Source organism: Serinus canaria, chromosome 7, assembly GCF_022539315.1.
Source record: "Serinus canaria isolate serCan28SL12 chromosome 7, serCan2020, whole genome shotgun sequence".
NCBI classification, from domain to species: domain Eukaryota; kingdom Metazoa; phylum Chordata; class Aves; order Passeriformes; family Fringillidae; genus Serinus; species Serinus canaria.
The window spans coordinates 10,131,195-10,150,680 of NC_066321.1; the positions used below are offsets into that span (position 1 = coordinate 10,131,195).

Here is a 19,486-nt window from a genome sequence, read left to right on the forward strand (position 1 = left end):
TATTTAGACCACATACATTGAAGGGCTGACCCAGCATAGAGTTTGATTGCACAAATGTAAGTTCTTCTACTCATTTAAAATTAAATTGCATCAAAGAAAACAACTTTTTCTATACACCTGTAAGTTATTTAGCAGTATTTGGTAGCTTGTGATAGAAATCTTTTCTATATTTAAATCAAATGTTCTACTGTATAGAACATTTGATCTCATGTCAAACACATTTTTGGCTGGGTAGCTGTATAATAATACAGCTGTATTCTCTTGCTGATGGTTACTAATAAATGTCATCACTGGCACTATCCAGATCAAATCCTCCAGAAGGTTTCACTGTCACCTTCCCAGATCTGAATTTTTAACATTATTGGTACTTGAATGCAAGGCTGAGCAGTGACATCTCTGGAACAATGCACCATTAAAGTAAATATGCTAAACAGGACCCCTTATTATGTTAAAATATTCTTGTCCAAAGTAGGGAGAATTCTAAATGTTAATCACCATGAAAAAGTTATGAGTCAGTGGCCAAGTGATTGGCATGCACTTCTGTTATTTACTCTGCAGTAAACAATCTTGTCAGAAAATCCAAGTCTGCAAGCACCATTTTAAGAAAATGTTATTAAAGCATTAAGCTTGATGTGTCCAATTTAGTTAGTATATAATTAAATCAGTAAACACTTCAGGTTTTCTATTGATTTCTGTTCTATGAAAATAATATGAAACACAGCTTAGATGAATATGAAATGTTTCAAAATCTTCATTTCGTGACAGATTGTTTTGCCCTAAGTGTAAAATGTGCCACTTTCTAAGGGAAGAACTCAATTACTAAGGAAGTTACTGTTCTGGTCAGAGATGTTCTTTTAATTGCAGAAGTGTGGGCAGTGGGTAGCAGCTGTGCTCTGTGGCTGCTGCTGACCTCTTTGGTGGCTGGGATAGTCTGAGATGCTCTTGAGGGTCAATGAGGCTGTCCAAGCCAGTTCCCTCAGTCCCATTCATTTCCCAGAAGGCTCATGCTGCTCTACTCCTGGCTGTTGTGAGATCCAAGACATTTTCTGCACAGTGAGTGCAAGTACTTAGTGTGTTGGAACAATATGAATTACATTGTCAGAGAAGCCTGTAACCAAACTTTTCAAGGAAAAATTAATCTTTTTTCCTAAGCTAAAAATTCCGCTCTTAGTCCATGTAAATCAAACTGCCATTAGCTGTTTTTAAGACCTAAACAGGATTTCTCTGAAACTCTAAATTGTGAAAGGTGCTGCCTTCATTCCTGAGCCTCGAGGGTCCAGAGGTGCATAGCTGTGCCACAAGGCCTGACAGCCAAGTTGGGCTGAGTAAATGGGCAATGCAGGATTTAACCTGGTGACTCTGAAGGTTGGTTGCTTCTACAGATGAAAAATAGATCTGTTACTTTAGTATAAAATGAGCAATGGAGAAACACTAATTTGTTGTCCAAATCCCTTCTTCTGAGTGCCCAGTTCAGCACTGTTTCTCTAATGTTGGGCATGTATTTTGAACCCCTGCCAAGTTACTCCACGGTTCTCATTGTACTGACATTTTCTGAGTTAATCTTGGCACGGAACAGTATTTTCCACGTGTATTTCATGGAGTCCATCCTACATATCTGTATGTTGACATAAGAAGACAGAAATGTTTATTGACTGTCTTACAGAGAGAAAAAGGAATAGTTTTTGCAATGTGGCCTCGAGCTGAAGAGGTGTCATGCTTCATGAATTTACAGTTAAGTCGTTGGCTAGAAATTGCACATCTGAGGCATAAAATAGAAGCATTTTCTCTATAAAACAGGGAACTAAATCCATTGGCTTAATTAATGTCCAAAAGCAGATAGCACCTAGCTTTTCCCACTGAAACCATTTGGAACTCCTGAATGTCCGGATGACCTGGCAGTGTTTTCCTATGGAACAGAGTGGGCAGCAGGGTAGTAACCTACCCTAGACTCCTGCCTTTACACACCTGGGCACAGCCTTTTAGTGTCTAATTGTAGATATTCTCCCAGGATATAAAAAAGGTTATACTTAAGAAACTAATCTTGCTGTCTTGTTCCTACCAGAGCTCTTAGAGCATTTTACATGGCCTGGGTGGTTTGTGAGCTCTTTTTGATACTGGATCTCTTCTGTGCTGCTCAGATTTGCTTTAATTGTAGAAGTTGCTCAAGAATGGTGCTGCTAAACTGCTATGGAATTGTTTATTCCTTCAGCTGAGCTGTTTTCAAATACTGAGTTATTTTCAGTGTACCAGATCATATTATTGAAGCTCTGAGTGTGGTGGTATATCCTAGCTCTCTCGTGATTGCCAAAGTGAGTATTTCCTGGGTTTTATTTTTGTTTTCAGAAGGCAGAGGCTGTATATTTCTCAATTAAAGGACAATCTCTGCATGATTTAGAAACTGAATATGGGATGTTGCAACAAAATGGCAGTTGTTTATAATAAAAAAAAATATAAAAGCTTTAAAAAACCGTTATGAAGCACACAAACTCAAGTAACTGACTTGCATGGAATTAAGTTTTCTAATTTCTGCTTGTCATCAAATTTAAGCCAGAGTTGCTTTCTGGTTTATTGTATTTAGATACTAAACAGTTATTTGGAAACACTATAGGAAATTTGCTCTCTGCCATGCAATGAAATGAAACGGTTTAAACTTCCAAACCTTGATGAAGTTTTCAAGCTACTGAAAACAGTGTGTGCATTGTGTTTGTCATTTTCCTCTCCAGCAATTAGCACAGGTTCATTAATGTATGAATAAACTTTCTGCTACACTTGTAGCAATCATTTGTCTCCTGTTTCATCTTGTTTGTGCTAAAATCTGTAATGAGTTTTTGTACTATCAGTTAGGTCTGTGACAGAAGCAAGGACCGAACAGAATCATTGACTACTTTGAACACAAGGCCAAACGTTTCATGTTTTTCTCTACTTCTAGCTCTCAGTCATTCCATGCTTTCTGGCAAAGCAGGCAGGAGTGAAGGTTGGCAGAGAGCAGTCACTTTTGATTCAGACCTGGATATCTACACCCAGAAGGGTCTGAAGGAGGTTACACTGGGATTCATTTACATGGGGGAGAGAAAGACCTCATGATCTCACATTCCATAAGCCTGAAGGATCCAAGTGAGATGGGGAAGAAGGAGCAGATACTTGAATCTGGGCTTTCCATAAATTTTCCATAAATATTCTTCTTACCATGGTGTCTGACACATTATAGACATGACTTTTTTCAGTTTCTCTTGAACTCTGAAAATGCTGAAAAAGACCCAGTTTAGTTCAAGATGAAATCTTGACATGTTTTGCATGAGGAGAAAATGGTTTTTTATGTGCTTGTAGTATGGGCGTATGTCATTAACCCTTCTTCTCTCCTGAGCTAAAATGAGGCTGTTCCACAAGCAGACAGAAGCAGGGATAGGTCTTATTCCTTATGCTAATGGAGTTAGGTATTAACTGTACTTGTTTACCAAGTCCTAAAATCCATCACTACAGAAGACATGCACATAATTTTAAGCATGTCCCTTAAGGAAGACAGTAGGAATTATGGATTCCTTGGAAATACTATCTTGAGTACTGATTTTTTTTTCAGATCCTAAGAGTTTTCCTTCATGCTTTATGAAAGCAAGTTGTGCAGAGAGCCATTTCAGGGGAGGGCTATTCCTATTTTTAGTAAAATTCCAAAAAAGGGAAGCAAAAAAGAAAGACGGAGGCTTCTGAGCACATCTGCTCTCATGACTGCACCATCAGGGAAGGGAAGAGCACAACCAAATGTCTGGCAACTACCAGCCTGGGTGGGGATTGTCCCCTTTTTGCTTTATGTCCCCCCACTCAAAAACAAGCTCTGTAAGAGGCAAACCTGCCTTGTAATGTTTATGTTGTTTCTAGAAGGCAGATTCATTAGTCCTTTTACTTCCAGGCTGATTTTCAGCACTGGCCTGTTTCAATGTAAATACCAGAAAAAAGACAAACCATCTTTAAAAAAAAAAAAAAAAAAGGCATCAGAAGCAGACTTGAACTAACATTTCCAAGAGGCTCAAATATTTTAATGAAAACAATCATTTGACCTTGTCAACTTTGAGTGGATGTTTTTTTCACTGTCTTCAGCAGCCTTTGAAAAAAGAAAAGTTGCATTTCAAAGAGATGCATAAGATGAGCTGGTATTTTTAACGAAGATCTGAGAACAGTGGGGTGTACACTATTGGGCAAAGAAGCAAGCTACATAGAGCCAGAGACCTGTCCTTGTACTCATCCCCTTCCAACCTGCCCCAGCCTTTCATTTCTGCTCAGGGATATTTGTGTCTGCAAAACAGGATATTCAGCCAGACCTTCCAGCAACCCTTGGCAATCTGCATGGTTTGATGAAGTCCAGTGACAGTCTGTATATCCTCAGTTCAGTGAATATAATGTCTTGGTGGGTGAAAACTAAAATTTAAACAAAAAAAATTGTGCCTACATATAAAAAGCAGTGCCCTAGCTGATTGAAGTGATGAGTTCATGTTTTCTGCTTTGCTGCTATGGAAATCTTCACTGAGGGGAGAGTCTTTTAAACTGGCTTAAGCATAGTTGTTCCAGTATGCATGCACCTTGCCTATTAACTAAGGTACTGCAGCTAATACACAATGTTGGCCAAGAAGTGCTCTTTGAGTGAAAATCATGCTGGATTCAGGAATTTGCTCTTTTTTTCTGAAAAACAGCAACAGTATCTGCAGCCTGAGATGGCACTTGACAAATGGTGCTTTTTCTTCATCCTTGGTGCTCTTTGTTCATATCAGGCTTGATGGAGTGTGGAAGCAAACGAATTCCTGTCACTGTAGCTTTTATTAAAAGCCATTGCAGCTCTGAGGAGAGACCCAAGAGCTATTTCATTTCAGTTTAGAGAAAAGCAGAGAGTCTGATGTTGAATACAGCATGCACACAAACAAAAATGTTTACGCGTTTCTAAACCATGTAACTGAGTGAGTTTACATGGGGTTATGCATCTAATTAATAAATAATGGGTTATTTCCATTAATAGGGATGTTTAAGGGCAGATGAGAGGCCAGACTCTATGGACCTTCCAGCTGGCACCTGATCATATGCATAGTTTCATCCACATAATATAGCTCCAACCTGAAATAAGAGTTTCAGCTCAGAGTGTGACCACACCACGACAAAGAGGAAAGCTGCTCTGAAAACAACACTTGCTTGGCTTGTACAACTCAGGAAGGAAAGAGGCTGTAGAAATACATTTGCTGTCACTTACCACAGCAGCCAGGGTACATGTCACTCTGTTGGTGGCCCAAAAAGTAATGTGTCCCTTTCATGAGTAGTTGTGCTCTTTGAAGGCCTCAGTTTAAAGAGGGTTAAGGCCCCATGGAAGATGTGGCAGGACAGATACCTTGCTTACAGCCTGGTAGTCCAGTAATAAGGATAAACACCTCACAAGTACACATTTAAACCTTTAACTAGTTCTGTTGGGCTGGCATTTGTCAAAAAAAGGCTTCTTTGGGAAATATCCAGCTATTCTTTTTTGTCTCAGCCATAAGTACTGTGAGAATATCCTGCCTCTCCATTTTTGTGTTTCTGGTTGCTACAAAATCAATCCATTCAGAGCATACAAGAGCCAAGCATACTTTTAGAGAAAATTACTAAAAAATGGAAAGAAGGTGGAAAAAACTTTTCTGTATTCACTGCATGAAGTTCTTCATAATGAACTGAATAAACACTGCTGTTGACAGCTAAGCCATTAGATATTTTTTAAGTAGTTTGGTCTTTTGACATCCTATGCCACATCACCTACTGTCTCCAGTTACTCTGAAAATCAATCTGTCTGTTGTTTGAGCTCCATAGCTTTAGATTCCCACAGTGGTTTTGCAGCTCATGGCTCCTGAGTTTCATGGACCATCACATGATATGTTCCAGGGTATCATGCACAGCTTGTAGTTTGCTGCAACCAAAAGACTTAAAATCAAAAAACTGGTTTTATTGGTCTGCTGAAATCAGGGGATATTTTGCTGCTCAGTGTCTTTCTAATTTGAAATAAATAAATAAAAGAATGGACCAAAAAATTCAAAACTTTTTCATCTGTTATGACCCTCACTAGGCACCTCTGTATAGTCTGCCAGATACACAAAAGCACTTAGCACATGCTGCTTCTGTTGGAGACAATAACATCTTAGAAGCCAGACTACTTCAATCATGCTGCCTAGTTGAGCATAAGAAAATAAGAAATGTTCTTTCACAGCAGAGGCCATTCTCTGACCAGGATGCTTAGAATAGTAGGCAAAAAGAGAGTGCTGTAAAAGGAATGAACCCCTTCAGTTCTGGAATTCAGTGGTTTGAAGGCATCCAGACTGTTGCATTTAACGGCCACCACTATACATAACTCCTATTAATTTGTCCTTTTGAACCTGTTTGTGTTTCTGTATTGTAAAACATTACTTGTTTGTGAGGGTAGATTATGGATGTTATATTTAACTTGGTGTTTCTCTTATCCCTGCTGTCTGGTAATTTAATTGGGTAGCCTCTAGTTCTTGTTCTGTGAAAAATAGTTAATAGCCATTTTCTCTACAGTTCTTCTACTTACCCTACACAATTTGTAGAACAGTGTCTTCCAAAAGTTTATGGATCCAGATTTCAAGTTCTAAGCCATATTTTTGTAGCTATGACATTTTCTTTTGAGAATATAGCAAAAAGTTGTCTCTGCTTAAGGAAGAGGGTGAGGCAAAGGGGTGGTACTAATACTTACTTTTGGTGTATAGCTGTTTCTTTGTGAGCTCACAAGTGGTATGAGGAGCAGCATATGGTGTTAACTACACTACTTTTAACTGAGATCATTCAGCATTGATTATGCTGGAAATCTGAGTAGAAATTCACTATGAGATGGGTCTTGGCACAGTATTTTCACCTCTTAAACTGCTGTAAGGAGTGGATGATGATAGATCGTGGGAGAAATGTAGAAGATTTCTTTGATTCTATTAAAAGTTCCATCTTCAACTCTGAATAATATGAGGATCATCCAGGATAATAAAAGTGGTTTTTAAGGGTATTTTTAATTCTTTAGTTTAATATGCTGGAAGAACGTATTATATTTTCAAGTGCCAACAAAGCATTGCTTTGGATGTTTGTGGTTAGTCTGGTTCCTTGCAGAGCTCATCTTTGAATTCACATGGGTTTTTGTTTGTTTTTAACTAGGTGAAGTAACAGTGAAGAAGAAACCAGCTCCAAAGACTCCTCCAAAAGCAGGTAATTTGTTGCATGTGTCACCCACATTTACCAGGGCACTGTTTGCCTACTAAGTTTGTTTGCATGTGTGATTAAATGGTAGGTAAGTCCAACTTGTTAACAATATGCTAAGAATTAAATTATGAGCATCCCAAGAAGTTACTCTCAGATGGACTATAGCAAGATCCTACAAAGTGTCAGTAGTGTGTAACTGATGCCCTTTTGCATATCCACAACAAACCTCGGCTTCCTGTGAAAGAATTTTTTCTGTGTATCACAGAATCCTCTGCATGAGTGGCTACCACAGAGAAGGTGATAGATTCTACTTTTCCTCATCACTGGCATTATGGTAACCTGCTTGTGTGTTTGCAGTCTCTGAGGCAAAGCTATCCATATTTAAAGTTACAAGGAAATTTCCCCTATAGGAACCTCTTTTCAGTGTCTTAAAACTTACCAGACTTTTAAACTGTTCAAGCTGCTTTCTATGCCAGGTATACACCTCAGCCTAGCTTCCTTCAGATATTTTCAAAACAAAAACACTTTTAAAAGGTCAAGTCTAGAGTGGGGGGAACCCCCTTTGTTTTAATTCCTTTGAAAAGGAAAAGAAAGCACTTTTTTCATGCCCAGTAGCCCTGTGCTTTGTAAAGAATGTTTCATTTGGCTGCGAGGTCATTGTAATGTTAGGGAATGCTCTTACCATTTCTGTCAATATGTCCTCAACTCTGCCCCCTTCAATACACACACACAAGAATAATTTTTTTATCATGCTGCTTTTATAAGCAACAATATAGGTTTCACCCTGGAGTTGTCCAGCCTATGATATTTCTTGCCTCTGTGCTTAGCAGCTACCAGGGGTCTGACACTCAGCAGCACAGCTGAGAGCCAGGCAGGAGCAATGCTAGCAGGAGATGTTCTGCCATCTATTGATACTCAGGCAGTGAGAGGGAACAGAAGGAGGAAGGCCTGGTTCATGAACAGAGGGGAATGAATGGGACTGCAAGATTTAAAAGAAGCACTGTGATACAAAAAAGATCCATCATTGCTCATGGCAAAATTTATTGTGATGGAGAAAGACATCAATTTCCTTCCTTATCTCTCATGATGTTTCTGTGCCACATAATGTTTATCTGGCTGCTGAGATAACTGTAGGCAGATCTTGAGTTTTAAATTTTCTGAATTCTGTGGATGACATCAGGGGGCAGGTTTGCAGACCCCCTCAGCACATGCAAATTGATAAGAAGGTAGATGGAACCATTCTTCAAAAATACAAAGTTAAAAGAAAAAGAAGATTTACTGAAAAACCCACAACAAAATTTCATAAACTGTATATTTGGAATTGGTGGTAGGTGCCAGTGTTTTTGTCTTTTGGATGTCTGTACCTTGGTCTTGCATGAGCAAACTTTGGATGGGTAAATTGTTATTGCTTCACTTCTCTAGAATTACCAAATCCATGGAATTTTTTTCATTGCAAACAACAGGTAACTGCTCATCTGAATTTCAAATGCTTCTGTGACACAGTTGAGCTGAGAAGTGTATGTGTTTTGAATTTTATGAAAACTTAGGGTCATATTAAGGGTTATTTAATTTATGTTGTTTTTTCCCTTCAGCTGCTCCTCCTCAGATTACTCAGTTCCCAGAAGACAGAAAAGTCCGTGCAGGTGAATCAGTGGAATTGTTTGCCAAGGTGGTGGGAACAGCACCCATAACTTGCACCTGGATGAAATTCCGTAAGCAGGTAAATTGTTTTCTGGTCTCTTTTGACAAGCACTGAAAAGGCAGAGCTGGAAAGGAGCACCAATGACTGTCTCCCTTCCTGAGGAACTGGCAAAGTCCATCTTGTTCCTGCAGATGTTCTCCTCACCTCTACAGAAAACATTTCACTGATGAAGATTTCACAAGCTCCACTGGCAAGTTATTGCAGTGTTTATATAGCTACAGTGTTAGAATTTTTTTCCTAACGCCAAACCTAAATCTTTCTTGATACAGTTTAGACCCTTTGCTGCCTGTCCCCTCCTGTAACAATGATAGTTTCTTTGTGAAAAGTCAGACCATGAATTAAAGGATAAGTGATGGGAAAGATACAGGTATCTGAAAAGTATCTGTCCCAGGGGACATTTCTCTCCTTTGAAAATGACCTTTTCTGTGTTGATGCTGGGCCTAAAGTTATATCAGAGGGGCAAAATACCATATAAAAAACGAGTGAATTGTCTTGCAACACAAATGTCACCCTACAGGGCACAATAAAAATCCATGCCATGAGCGCTCTCACTCCTTAGTTTTAAAGTTCCTTTTATTTGAATCTTTAAACTGTATCACATTTCCATAAGGGTAGTGTCTAAAGAGAGTTGCTTTAACAAAGCTATTTAAAATCAGTTTAAATCAAATAACACAATATGCAAGTTCAGATTGGAAGATGAAGTGTCACGCTAGGACAGAGCAAATATAAATATCTGCTGTAGCTGCTGTTCTGTTTATTTTGTTCTGAACTTGTCATGCACTCTATAGAACACAAATAAAAACATCTCCTCCTAGAAGGAAGTTTAGACTCTAAATCCAGACATGTCAGCATTTAATTGAAAGAATTCAAAACAGTTTGTTTGTGCAAAGGGTATTCCAGAGTCCATCCTTGCTAACTCCAAATGACCTCTTACTTTAGGGGAAAGGGTAGGTTTTTTCCTGAACTCTTATATTTTCTTATATTTCTTTAGCTTCAGGACTGGAGTTAACCACTGCTTTCCACAAAAAAATAGGTCTCAGAAACTCTGATTTTGATAAGCTCTGATTTTGATAAGCTCTGTCTTAACATTTAGGTAAAATGTGCCCCTCAAAACTGAGTTTCTGGTTTGTGCAGAATTCTGAGTTCTTTGTTGAATACAACAATCCTATTTACCTAGATTTTAAGGCCTTTTTTACATGCAAGGTCTGTGTGATAACAGGGACTAGCAGCTCCTTTGCCCATATCAGATCCACAACCTGTGATTCAAGGTACTTTCTCCTTTGTAAAAATGCTATTTTTACCATCTTTATACTTTCTTCTTTAGTTGTCCACTATGAGACAAAGTGAAGTATTGCAAAATTATAAATTAAAATGACAATTTTTTTAAATTATTCATTCTGGTGCATGAGGTACAAAAGAAAAAAAAACTTCAGGAAGGATACCAAACAATGTAGGACAACAAGTGAGGGCAGCAGTCTCTCATTTATTAATTTAAAAGGGGAGCCACTTACTCTGTCCTGTGCTGCACCATAATTTTGCTTAATTTTTCACTTACACTTCATCACATATTGTTTTACACTTGGATTTCTTCCTTTTCTATAACTGTGGTTGATTTCAACTCTGTTCCATTCCCAGTCCTAAAAGTGAAAACCAGCCAAGTGTTTTGACAGTTTACTGGGAGTTATTTGTAGTTGTTATTTGAGCTGACCCAGCAATTGGCGAGCTGTGATTTCAGCCCTGCCACTGTTTGCTGCAGCTTCCTCTCCGTGGTTCTTCCTCCCATTCCCACAGGTGCAGGAGAGTCTCAGTGGCCTCTCTATCTCTTTTGGGTATTCCAAAACAGTATCTTGTGCTTGTAGAAAGGGAATGTCACAAATCTGTGACCCATACTCTTGTATGCCATGCAGTGCAGTGGAGGGATTCTGGAACTGTGCTGAGCGAAAGAGGGGAGAGCCTTGGAAAGCCTTGGAAAGCTGCTTCATCAGCTGACTCCATCACTGAACACTGCCAGCTGTTGAAGCTCCTCAACTATAACCAGTGACTTTCTTTCAGGATCCCAAAGATCCAACCCCCTGTTCCCCACAACCACTGCAAACCACTGAACATCCTTTCAGGGCTGTCTCTGCACCCTTTCAAAGATTTCTCTGCATCCCTTCAGGGCTTTCTCTGTATCCTTTCTGGGCTTTCTCTGAATAATGCAGATCTAGTTCTACTATCACCCTTGACTAATTTTAGTGAAGCATAAAGGAGCAGTTTAGAATCTCAGAAGTATGTTGGCAAGGTGGAACAACTTTCAGTAGAGTTTAACCCTACATAATCCCATTTGCTAACTTTTTTTTTGAGTTATAATCTTTCTAAAGTTACTTTTGGACAGATAGCAGTGCATGTGTTTTGTCTAAGTTGAGGAAAGAGCAGGGAAAGTCCTGTTCTTAAACTTTTGATTTCTTCTTCTCTGAATATATGGGACAAGATAAGGCAAACTAAATAGCCTTCATTTTTAATTAAATTCTGAGAATGGCTTGGAAGAGTCACTTATCTAAGAAGGAAGTGGTGGGAGGAAGAAGGGCATTGACATTATGTTGTCTGTTTCATAAGAACACAGTGTACAGCTTCTGTAATTGCAGTGAAGCATTATGAGGTTTTTAAAGAACTGTTATGTCTCAAGTTAATGCTGATTAAAATCTAATTCACCTTGGCCATTTATGCAATGATAGCTCCGTTTCAATTAAAAACTAGCTTATAATATGCCTATGGTATTCAGCAGAGATTTGGATTTTTGCTTCTCCAGAAAATTAATATGCTATGGGAAAGCTCAATGTGCTCTTTGAATTTCTCTCTGTACAGCTGTACTGTTGTATCTCCATTTCATCCAACATTGTCCTCAATTGTTCAAACCCAAAAAACTGCTACCCTGGTTTGTGTGGAAGTACAGAATGAACCTGGTTAAAACAAGAGGGCAGCAGTCCCAGCTGTGGATGGTCTGCACATTGGGCTTCTGAGGGGATGGCAAATGAGCTGAGGCTAAGCCCTTGTTCCACTGTGGCTTCTCTAAGATATGTGAGACCAAACTTTGCTCTTTTGGCAATTGCACAGTTTGCACTTTCAGCCTGTCAAAGAGAATTTAAAAAGTGACGCTCCTGTTCCCTAGTGGGGTTCCAGCAACACCAGTGCTCCCTGTGGCCTTTGCAGGACTGGAGCCCTTATAATATTCCACTGCATTTCTAGATGATGTGTGTGGATTACACAGTTTTATCAGCTGGACATACTTCTGTAATAGAGTTATCTGCAAATAACACTCATATGATAACATTGTATTGTGCTTTGAGCTCTTTCAGATACAAAGAAATCTATCACATAATTTTTCTTTTAATTTGGCAGATTCAAGAAAATGAATATATTAAAATTGAGAATGCTGAAAACAGCAGCAAGCTAACAATATCATCAACAAAGCAGGAGCACTGTGGATGTTACACCCTAGTTGTAGAGAACAAACTTGGCAGCAGACAAGCACAAGTCAACCTTACAGTTGTTGGTAAGTCCAAATTAATATTTTATTTATATACTTATTCTTCAGACATCAGTCTACATTTGCATTTTATATAATGATATGCAACAGGTTAAATAAAATAATCAGTTACATTAAGAAGACTGAAATAAGAGCTAGTATTTAAAAAAATGGATAGTGACATTGTAATAAGGACTGTAAGTAAGATCAGAAGGGTTATACTGTGTTTATTTGGAAAAATTCCTAATTCCATGGTGATGAAGGTATAAAATAGATAAAATAGCTCATGCAAAGAAATCCCCCCCACAAGATAAAAACAGGTCAGGTCTCCATTTTAAATTCCTACCATGGTCTATTGTTTCACAGGGACAGAAAGCAGTGAACAAAGACAGTCTGTTTTAAATATTTTGGAGTCCTTCATCTGTGGGCTTTTGCACAAGTATTTTAAAGCTTCAAAGAGCCTTGTCAGGTGACACTCCCAGGCCCTCAGGTTTGTTGCAGCAGACTCTGGACAGCTGCACAGACGTGCAGACTGGCAGACAGTTGCAGTTTATTTGCAGATAAAACTTTATATTTCCCTCCTTTTCACTCTTTCCTAGGCAACTGCTGCAGGCAGGTAATTGTAGCAGGTTATTGGGCAAGATGGATTTTTTTTTAGCTGCACAAGGCCAGCATTTCCTATTATCTTGTTACTGTGTGAGCCTTGACTCATTATATAAGTCACTGCTTTATATCCTTTGGAGTTAATTGGTTTGAAAGTCTTTGAATTCTATAACCTTATAAAGCTACATCTCAGCCTCCTGCTTTGCTCTTCCCTAAGAAATGTGCCAGAGAACCGTGGGATTCCCAGAGATGCTTTTGGGAGAGTTGGGTGAAGAATCCTTACAATGTGCAGGAGTTTGCCATGTGTTTTGGCTGATGACAAGCTCTCTGTTTCCAACTAAAAAGAATAAATTCCATCTTGTAAAATTGCCAAGCTCTTCAGTGAGACATCTCGCTGATGTCAGCACTGCTGAAGGCGTGACAAGGCCTCCTAGCTTGCTGCACATGCATTTTAAGGCCAGATTCTTCCATCTGGGCACTCAAAAATGTGGGAAAAAAGAGCAAAAATGTCTTCCTTATAGGAAGGGGGTTAGAATCTCACTATGAGATAGAATCCTTCACACTCTTTGCACCTTTAAAGGTGTTAAATGTTCACTGAAGTTGGAAGGTACTTTTCTCTAAAGCCTGTCAGTCAAAATAGGGAAGCTGTGTTTCTCTGAATATGCAAAACCTGGCACTTCTGAGCCTACCAAAGCCCATCCTTAGTCCTAAATTCCTGCCTGTCCATTGTCTCTGCTCCCAAGGACTGGGAAGAAACTTGCTCTCCCTGCCCTGACCCCACTTTCATAACAGACATTGGTGGAGAAAGTCCTGGTGCTAGAGATCAGCTTTGTTTGCCTCAACCCTTTATAATTGGTCTCTAAATTCTGTGTGAGCTGCCTCCCTGTAAGTTTACTGAGAAAGGGCACATCCATGTGTGTGTGTTGTGTGCTCAAAACGCTGCTGCCTGGCCACACTGCACAACTGAGCCTTGAATGTGTTGAAACTACAAATACAGAACATTTGCGTGTCTGAGCGTGTCTGAGCAGACCCAGAGCTGCATTTCTCAAAGGACTAGCTAACAGGCTTGGCTCTTCTGAATTCTAGCAAATCAAAGACATTTGTTAAAATATAATCCATATTAATTTCATTATTAATATGGAAATAAGTATGTATTTATTTTACCTCTTTAATATTGATAATTATTACCTCTTTTAATTTATTATTACCTCTTTAAACCATGTAGGTTTCAAAGTCTTCATGCTGATGGGCAAGTTTCTGATGTGAAAGACTCCAATAAACATTTCTCAAATTAAATTTGGACTGTAACACATGTCAAGGAGCAGGTTGCCCAGCAAAGTTGTACAGTCTCCATCCCTGGAGGTATTCAAGTTCAGACTTGATAAGCATCTGAACAATCTGGTCTGACCTTATACCTGATCCTGCTTTGAACAGTAGGTCTAAAGACCTTCCTGAGGATATTTAAGATCATCCTGGATCTTGGTTTTATACCTGCAGTTGTCAAAGACCATTCTTCACAAAAAAATAACATTATTGATTTAACCTCCAATCAGAGGACAAAGGATTGAGCTTATCTGCCAGGATTGAAATCAGAAATGATCCTGCTATGATTTGAACTCTGAGTCCTAGATTGCAAACTCTATCTGAGTACAATTTGTAGAAATTATTTTTAATAATGACATTTAGGGAAACAAAGATACCCTGCATTCCTTTGAATTTAACTCCCAAAGTCTTAAATTTTACTGTTTAAAACTCAGGCCTCAGCTACAGTGTTCCTTGAACTGTGCAAGGGTTTTGACTCCTAAAGCATTTAAATGATTTATGATTTGATGCTGTTTGAGTCATGGGAAAGGATGCTCTTGAAAGAAGCCCAGCTTCATCCTATGGGTTTTTATCTCCTTTAATGAATATCAATGAACAAAAATGTCCATTACATTCAGCCTCCAGTGTGAGCTGTGTGCAGTCCTCACAGCAAATGCACTGATACATAAACAAGTTAGAGGAGACTTTTTAAATTATGGTGTGGTGCTGAGCACAGAGTCCTCAGCCACAAGGACTGAGCTTTGTGATTCATTGTGTAACTTTGTACAACACTGATAACTGGGAGACCTGCAAGTCTGTGAGACATCCAAGTTAAGCAATATCTTCTTCTAAAGGGTTGACTGGTCCCAAAATGTCCATGTTGAGGTCTTCTCTATTGTTATGATCAGCTCTCTTAAATAAGCAATTTCCTTAGCTGACTGATCTCTCTAGAGAGATTTTGTAACATGTTTCTGCTCCAAAATCAAAACAGCCTGATGTGAGATTGAGCTCTTGATTTATAGCAGGCAGTGTGGCAGATGGAAGTGGACATGTGTTGCCAAAGCTGTTAAATGAGCCAATTATGAACTTAGTGTAAAATATGACTGATTTAGGCAAGGTAGAGCCCTCAGTTTACAGTGACAACAAGGAATATGCATTCCTTTTGTGCCATTTATTTGATGTATTTGATACATTTATCAAAATTACGATTCCAAACATTTTAGCTGTGTGATAGCCCCAGGTCTGTAACCACCTTTAAAAAAGAAACTTGGTTTTCCTACTGGCTAAAGCTGGGTTCTGTGACAGTGTCCAAAGGATAACACAGAATTCAACAAGGGTGTCTGGCACTAGAGAAATAATCTGTTCTGCAGCTATGCCACAAATTTGCCACATGCTTTTGGGCTTATTGCTTCACGTTTCCATGCCTACTATTCAGGAGCTTTTTGATGATCAGTTTTTAGTGAATACTTTGTACATCATTGCTGTCTTTTAGTTTTTTTAAAGACAGAACTAGAAACACACATACTACCTAACTGGGGCCTGATTTTGAGCAATCTTGTTTGTCTTTTATAAATCCTTTGGGATCTTTACAGTTCCTGATGTGGTATTTTGTGTTTATATACATATATCTATTTATGTATATATATATTGTACATACACACACACGTTTATGTAAGTTTCATGGTGATTGATAAGCTCTATGGTAGATATATGCAAAAGAATAAGAGCAATGTCATTAGACCCAGAGAGGCCTAAAGTCAAAAGTGATGGTGTTTTTATTACTCTCAGCACTGGTGCACGTACTGTGATTTGCAGATTTCTCTGCTGTTGGAAAGTGATAAATGAAGTACTCAAGGACACACATATATATTTATACACAGGCATGCAAGTAGTATACCATGAATTCACTAATACCTGCTTCTCTGCTCCATTCCATACTTGTCTTGGGATGGGGAAGTTACTTGCTGTGAGGAAGGTGTTACTTCTATGCCTGTAGCAGAATGTGTGAGCCCAGTCTTTCCAAGCACAAATGAGAAAATACAACTTTACTTGAGAACAAGGTCTGATCACCACTAAATCTAACAGTCATTGTATGTAATGTCAGGATTATTAATTACTTCTATGAAGGGCTTGGTTCTGCTTCTACAAGTCACATCGATGCAAGCTTAGAATTTGCTTTCTCCCTCGAAACTCTGTTACAAGGAAACGTGGTAGCCAAACCAGCAGTGCACAGTGACCCTTTCAGCACGGTGAATGCATTGTGGGAGATCCTGAGACATCTGGCTCAGTGCTCACCACTCAGACAGAGAGGACACAGTGGTCAATGTTCTGTGCTCCCTCTCTGGAAAAGTTAAGTGCAGACATCTGGGAAGCAGACAGTGAAGCGAGACATCCATAGACATTTTGACACTGAATACTGCAGCTCAGAAGTGCAAATATGAATGATTCGGAAGTTCTTTTTTTGAAAAGAATCAGATAATATCTTGCAGTATCCATGTGATTCCCTGTTTACAGTCAGGTCAAGAATGCAGTGAATTTCTTAAGAATATGTGGGTGGACTCGCTCTGTAACCTTCAGCCTTTCAAATTCCTCTGGATTGCTGGAGTATTTTTGTCACTGGTTTTATATTTAAAGGGCAACTACACTGGTGGTTAAGGAAGAGATGTTTTATGTTGCTGCTGTTGTAGTTCAAGAGTATAGTTACCTCCACTGTCAGCTTACTACTAATGCATAGTGGCTCTCCAGCTGTACCAAAACAAAATTTTCAGAGAAAGACAAAAATGTGTAGAGGAAAACCAGCTTACTGTGCTCTTTGCCTCAGTGCTGGCACACTAATCCAGGTTTATCCCTTGAAAGGCCATGTAGTTTCAATGTCATTTCTGTTAGGAGAAATTTCAGTAGAACTCCATGCATAGTTGCTTCTTCCTGATGCTTACCTTCAGTTTGTTTTTGAGGAAGAAAATAAATATCTTGACAATTGCAACAAAATTCCTATATTTCACCTAGTTACTCAAAAATGATTAATCACAACTCCTGCAGGCAGACATGGGGTTCCTAAGACCAGGACTCACTCCAGTGAAGACTAATCCACTGAAAGTCCTTCTAGGGAGACTCCTAAAATTTATTGTGCCTTTCGGTGGGCAGGTTTGGGAGCTCTAATTCAATCAGTTATCAAAGCAGATACCTAACGTGCAGCACATGAGTAATCTGAACAGCTTGTTGATTTAGGCTCAGGAGCAGATGGTTTAGAAAAAGGCTCCTGAGAATGCATTATATATTTGTTTGTTCCATTAGGCCTGTGGCAGAAGGAGATGTTCTTGTGCTGAGGGCATTTGCGTGGGAGTGGTGAGCTCTGGTTTCGTTCCCAGCTCCATTCTCCTGTGTGTCCTTGGGCAAGGTCATTTTACACTTCCATGCCTCAGTTACCCCAAGAGCACAAAGCGATGCTCTGGGCTACCAGTATTTGTGAGCTACTTTATCCACAGGTCTCAAAAGGGCAGATTTTAAATAACTTCATTTTCTGTCAGAGTTGTCAGGAGAAGCAATCTGGTGAGAATATTCTGCAGTGTATTTTACAGGGGAGGTGTAAATTTCAAAGTCTGGACTAACAAATCTTTACCATGGGGTCCTTGTCTCTGCTGTTTGTTAGGAGAAAACTCACGTTCATGTCAGTTTCTCTTGAGTTGTTTTGCAGGAAAATGCAGGCATTTTTAAATTTAACTTTATCCTAAACCTGTAGTACACTAACATACAGGGTGTACGTTAGTTGCAGGAGTTAAGAGGTAATATCTCTACTTGTAGCACTCCTCTCCCTTGGAAAAAGAGCTGCAGGGCATAGTTTTCCAAGCAGAGCAGCGAGGTCTGCCATGACCCCGAGCCCTGTCAGCAATAGTGCCGAGTTCAGTTATGACCTTTTATGGTTTCGCTTTTCTCCTGCTGATGGATTTCAAATGAAAGCTTTGCCAGCACTGTCGGCATGGACAGTGTTCAACTGGCTTTTGCAGCATATTAAATACCTTCTCTGGCTAAACAGCTTGTGGAATGGAATTAAATTGTTTCTTTCTGTCTGTTCTTTATCTGGCAGACAAATATCACAATAGCTAATAATAGTATTATACAGTAATATGATAACTGGATTTAGAAAGAAAACAAACCAACAGATAAAGAAAACTACTTCAGAGACATTGCTTCAGTGCTGTCTCTGTTCATAAAAGAAAGGAAAAAAGAACTTTTCAGAGGCTGTGCTTATACTGCTCTCAGTTTTCAGAGGCTTTCTTCTGGAACAGTATCTCTGCTTAAGAGCCAGGGCCGTGCAAGCTGTAATGCACAGCAAACTCCATTGCCTCGCCTTGGCTCTGCCTGACCCTCACAGCAAGTAGCAGAACAATTTCCATTTCCCTGCACTCAGTTAGATAAGGAGATTGCTGCCTTTTTTGGTCTCTTGGAATGGTTCTTGTGTTCTGAGGGCTCTGTAAACTGAGCCATGTGGAGAAGGCAGTGAGGTCTAGATAGCACAGCCTCATGTCACGTGGGTGTCCTGCATGAGCTGTGGGTTTGCCTCCACTGCAGAAAGAGAGAAAGTCCCTTTGCTTATGCAAAGGAATTTTCACAGAAACACAGAATATTCTGAGTTGGAAGGGACCCACAAGGATCATCAAGTCCAGCCCTTAAGTGAGTGGCCTGTGCAGGGATTGAACCCACAAACATGGTGTTATTAGCAACGTGCTCTAACCAATACAGCACTGGAAAAAAAGCAATCCCATCAAGTCAAATTTGTCTGATAAATAGCAATGATTTAAAGGCTGAGCATGCTTATGTTTTATGCTTCTCAGAGTGCACGAATACAAATTAATAAAGTTTACTTCAGGCTGTATATCAAAGCCTGTTTACCAAAATATTCCTAAGAACTTATCTAAGGAAGGAGTGCAGCTGAATTCAGTTTGAGAGTAAATAACAAATGTGTGTTTTAGTGCTGGTATGGTCTTAAAAGTGGCTTAAACATTTCATGTGGGGCCAACTCATCACATGATCATTTGCCCTAAGGAATATGTGCCACAAAGAATAAACTGGAATCTGACCTCATTTCTTTTGGGGTAGTGGTAATTTACACCTCCCTTTGTTGAGAAGCAGAGGGGTTTAATTTGTGCCTGGTTTCCTGGAGCACAAAG

At 39.3% G+C, this 19,486-nt stretch overlaps 1 protein-coding gene across 3 annotated transcripts in view; it reads left to right on the plus strand.

The window, feature by feature from the left end:
* MYLK (myosin light chain kinase) overlaps nucleotides 1-19,486 on the plus strand; it is a 186,548-nt gene that overhangs the window by 132,770 nt on the left and 34,292 nt on the right. For all 3 annotated transcript variants that reach the window (XM_018911339.3, XM_009087830.4, XM_018911340.3), the window contains 3 exons: nucleotides 7,162-7,212; nucleotides 8,799-8,926; nucleotides 12,287-12,440. In XM_018911339.3, the coding sequence (XP_018766884.3) occupies nucleotides 7,162-7,212; nucleotides 8,799-8,926; nucleotides 12,287-12,440 (333 nt within the window). The remainder of the gene's footprint in view (nucleotides 1-7,161; nucleotides 7,213-8,798; nucleotides 8,927-12,286; nucleotides 12,441-19,486) is intronic.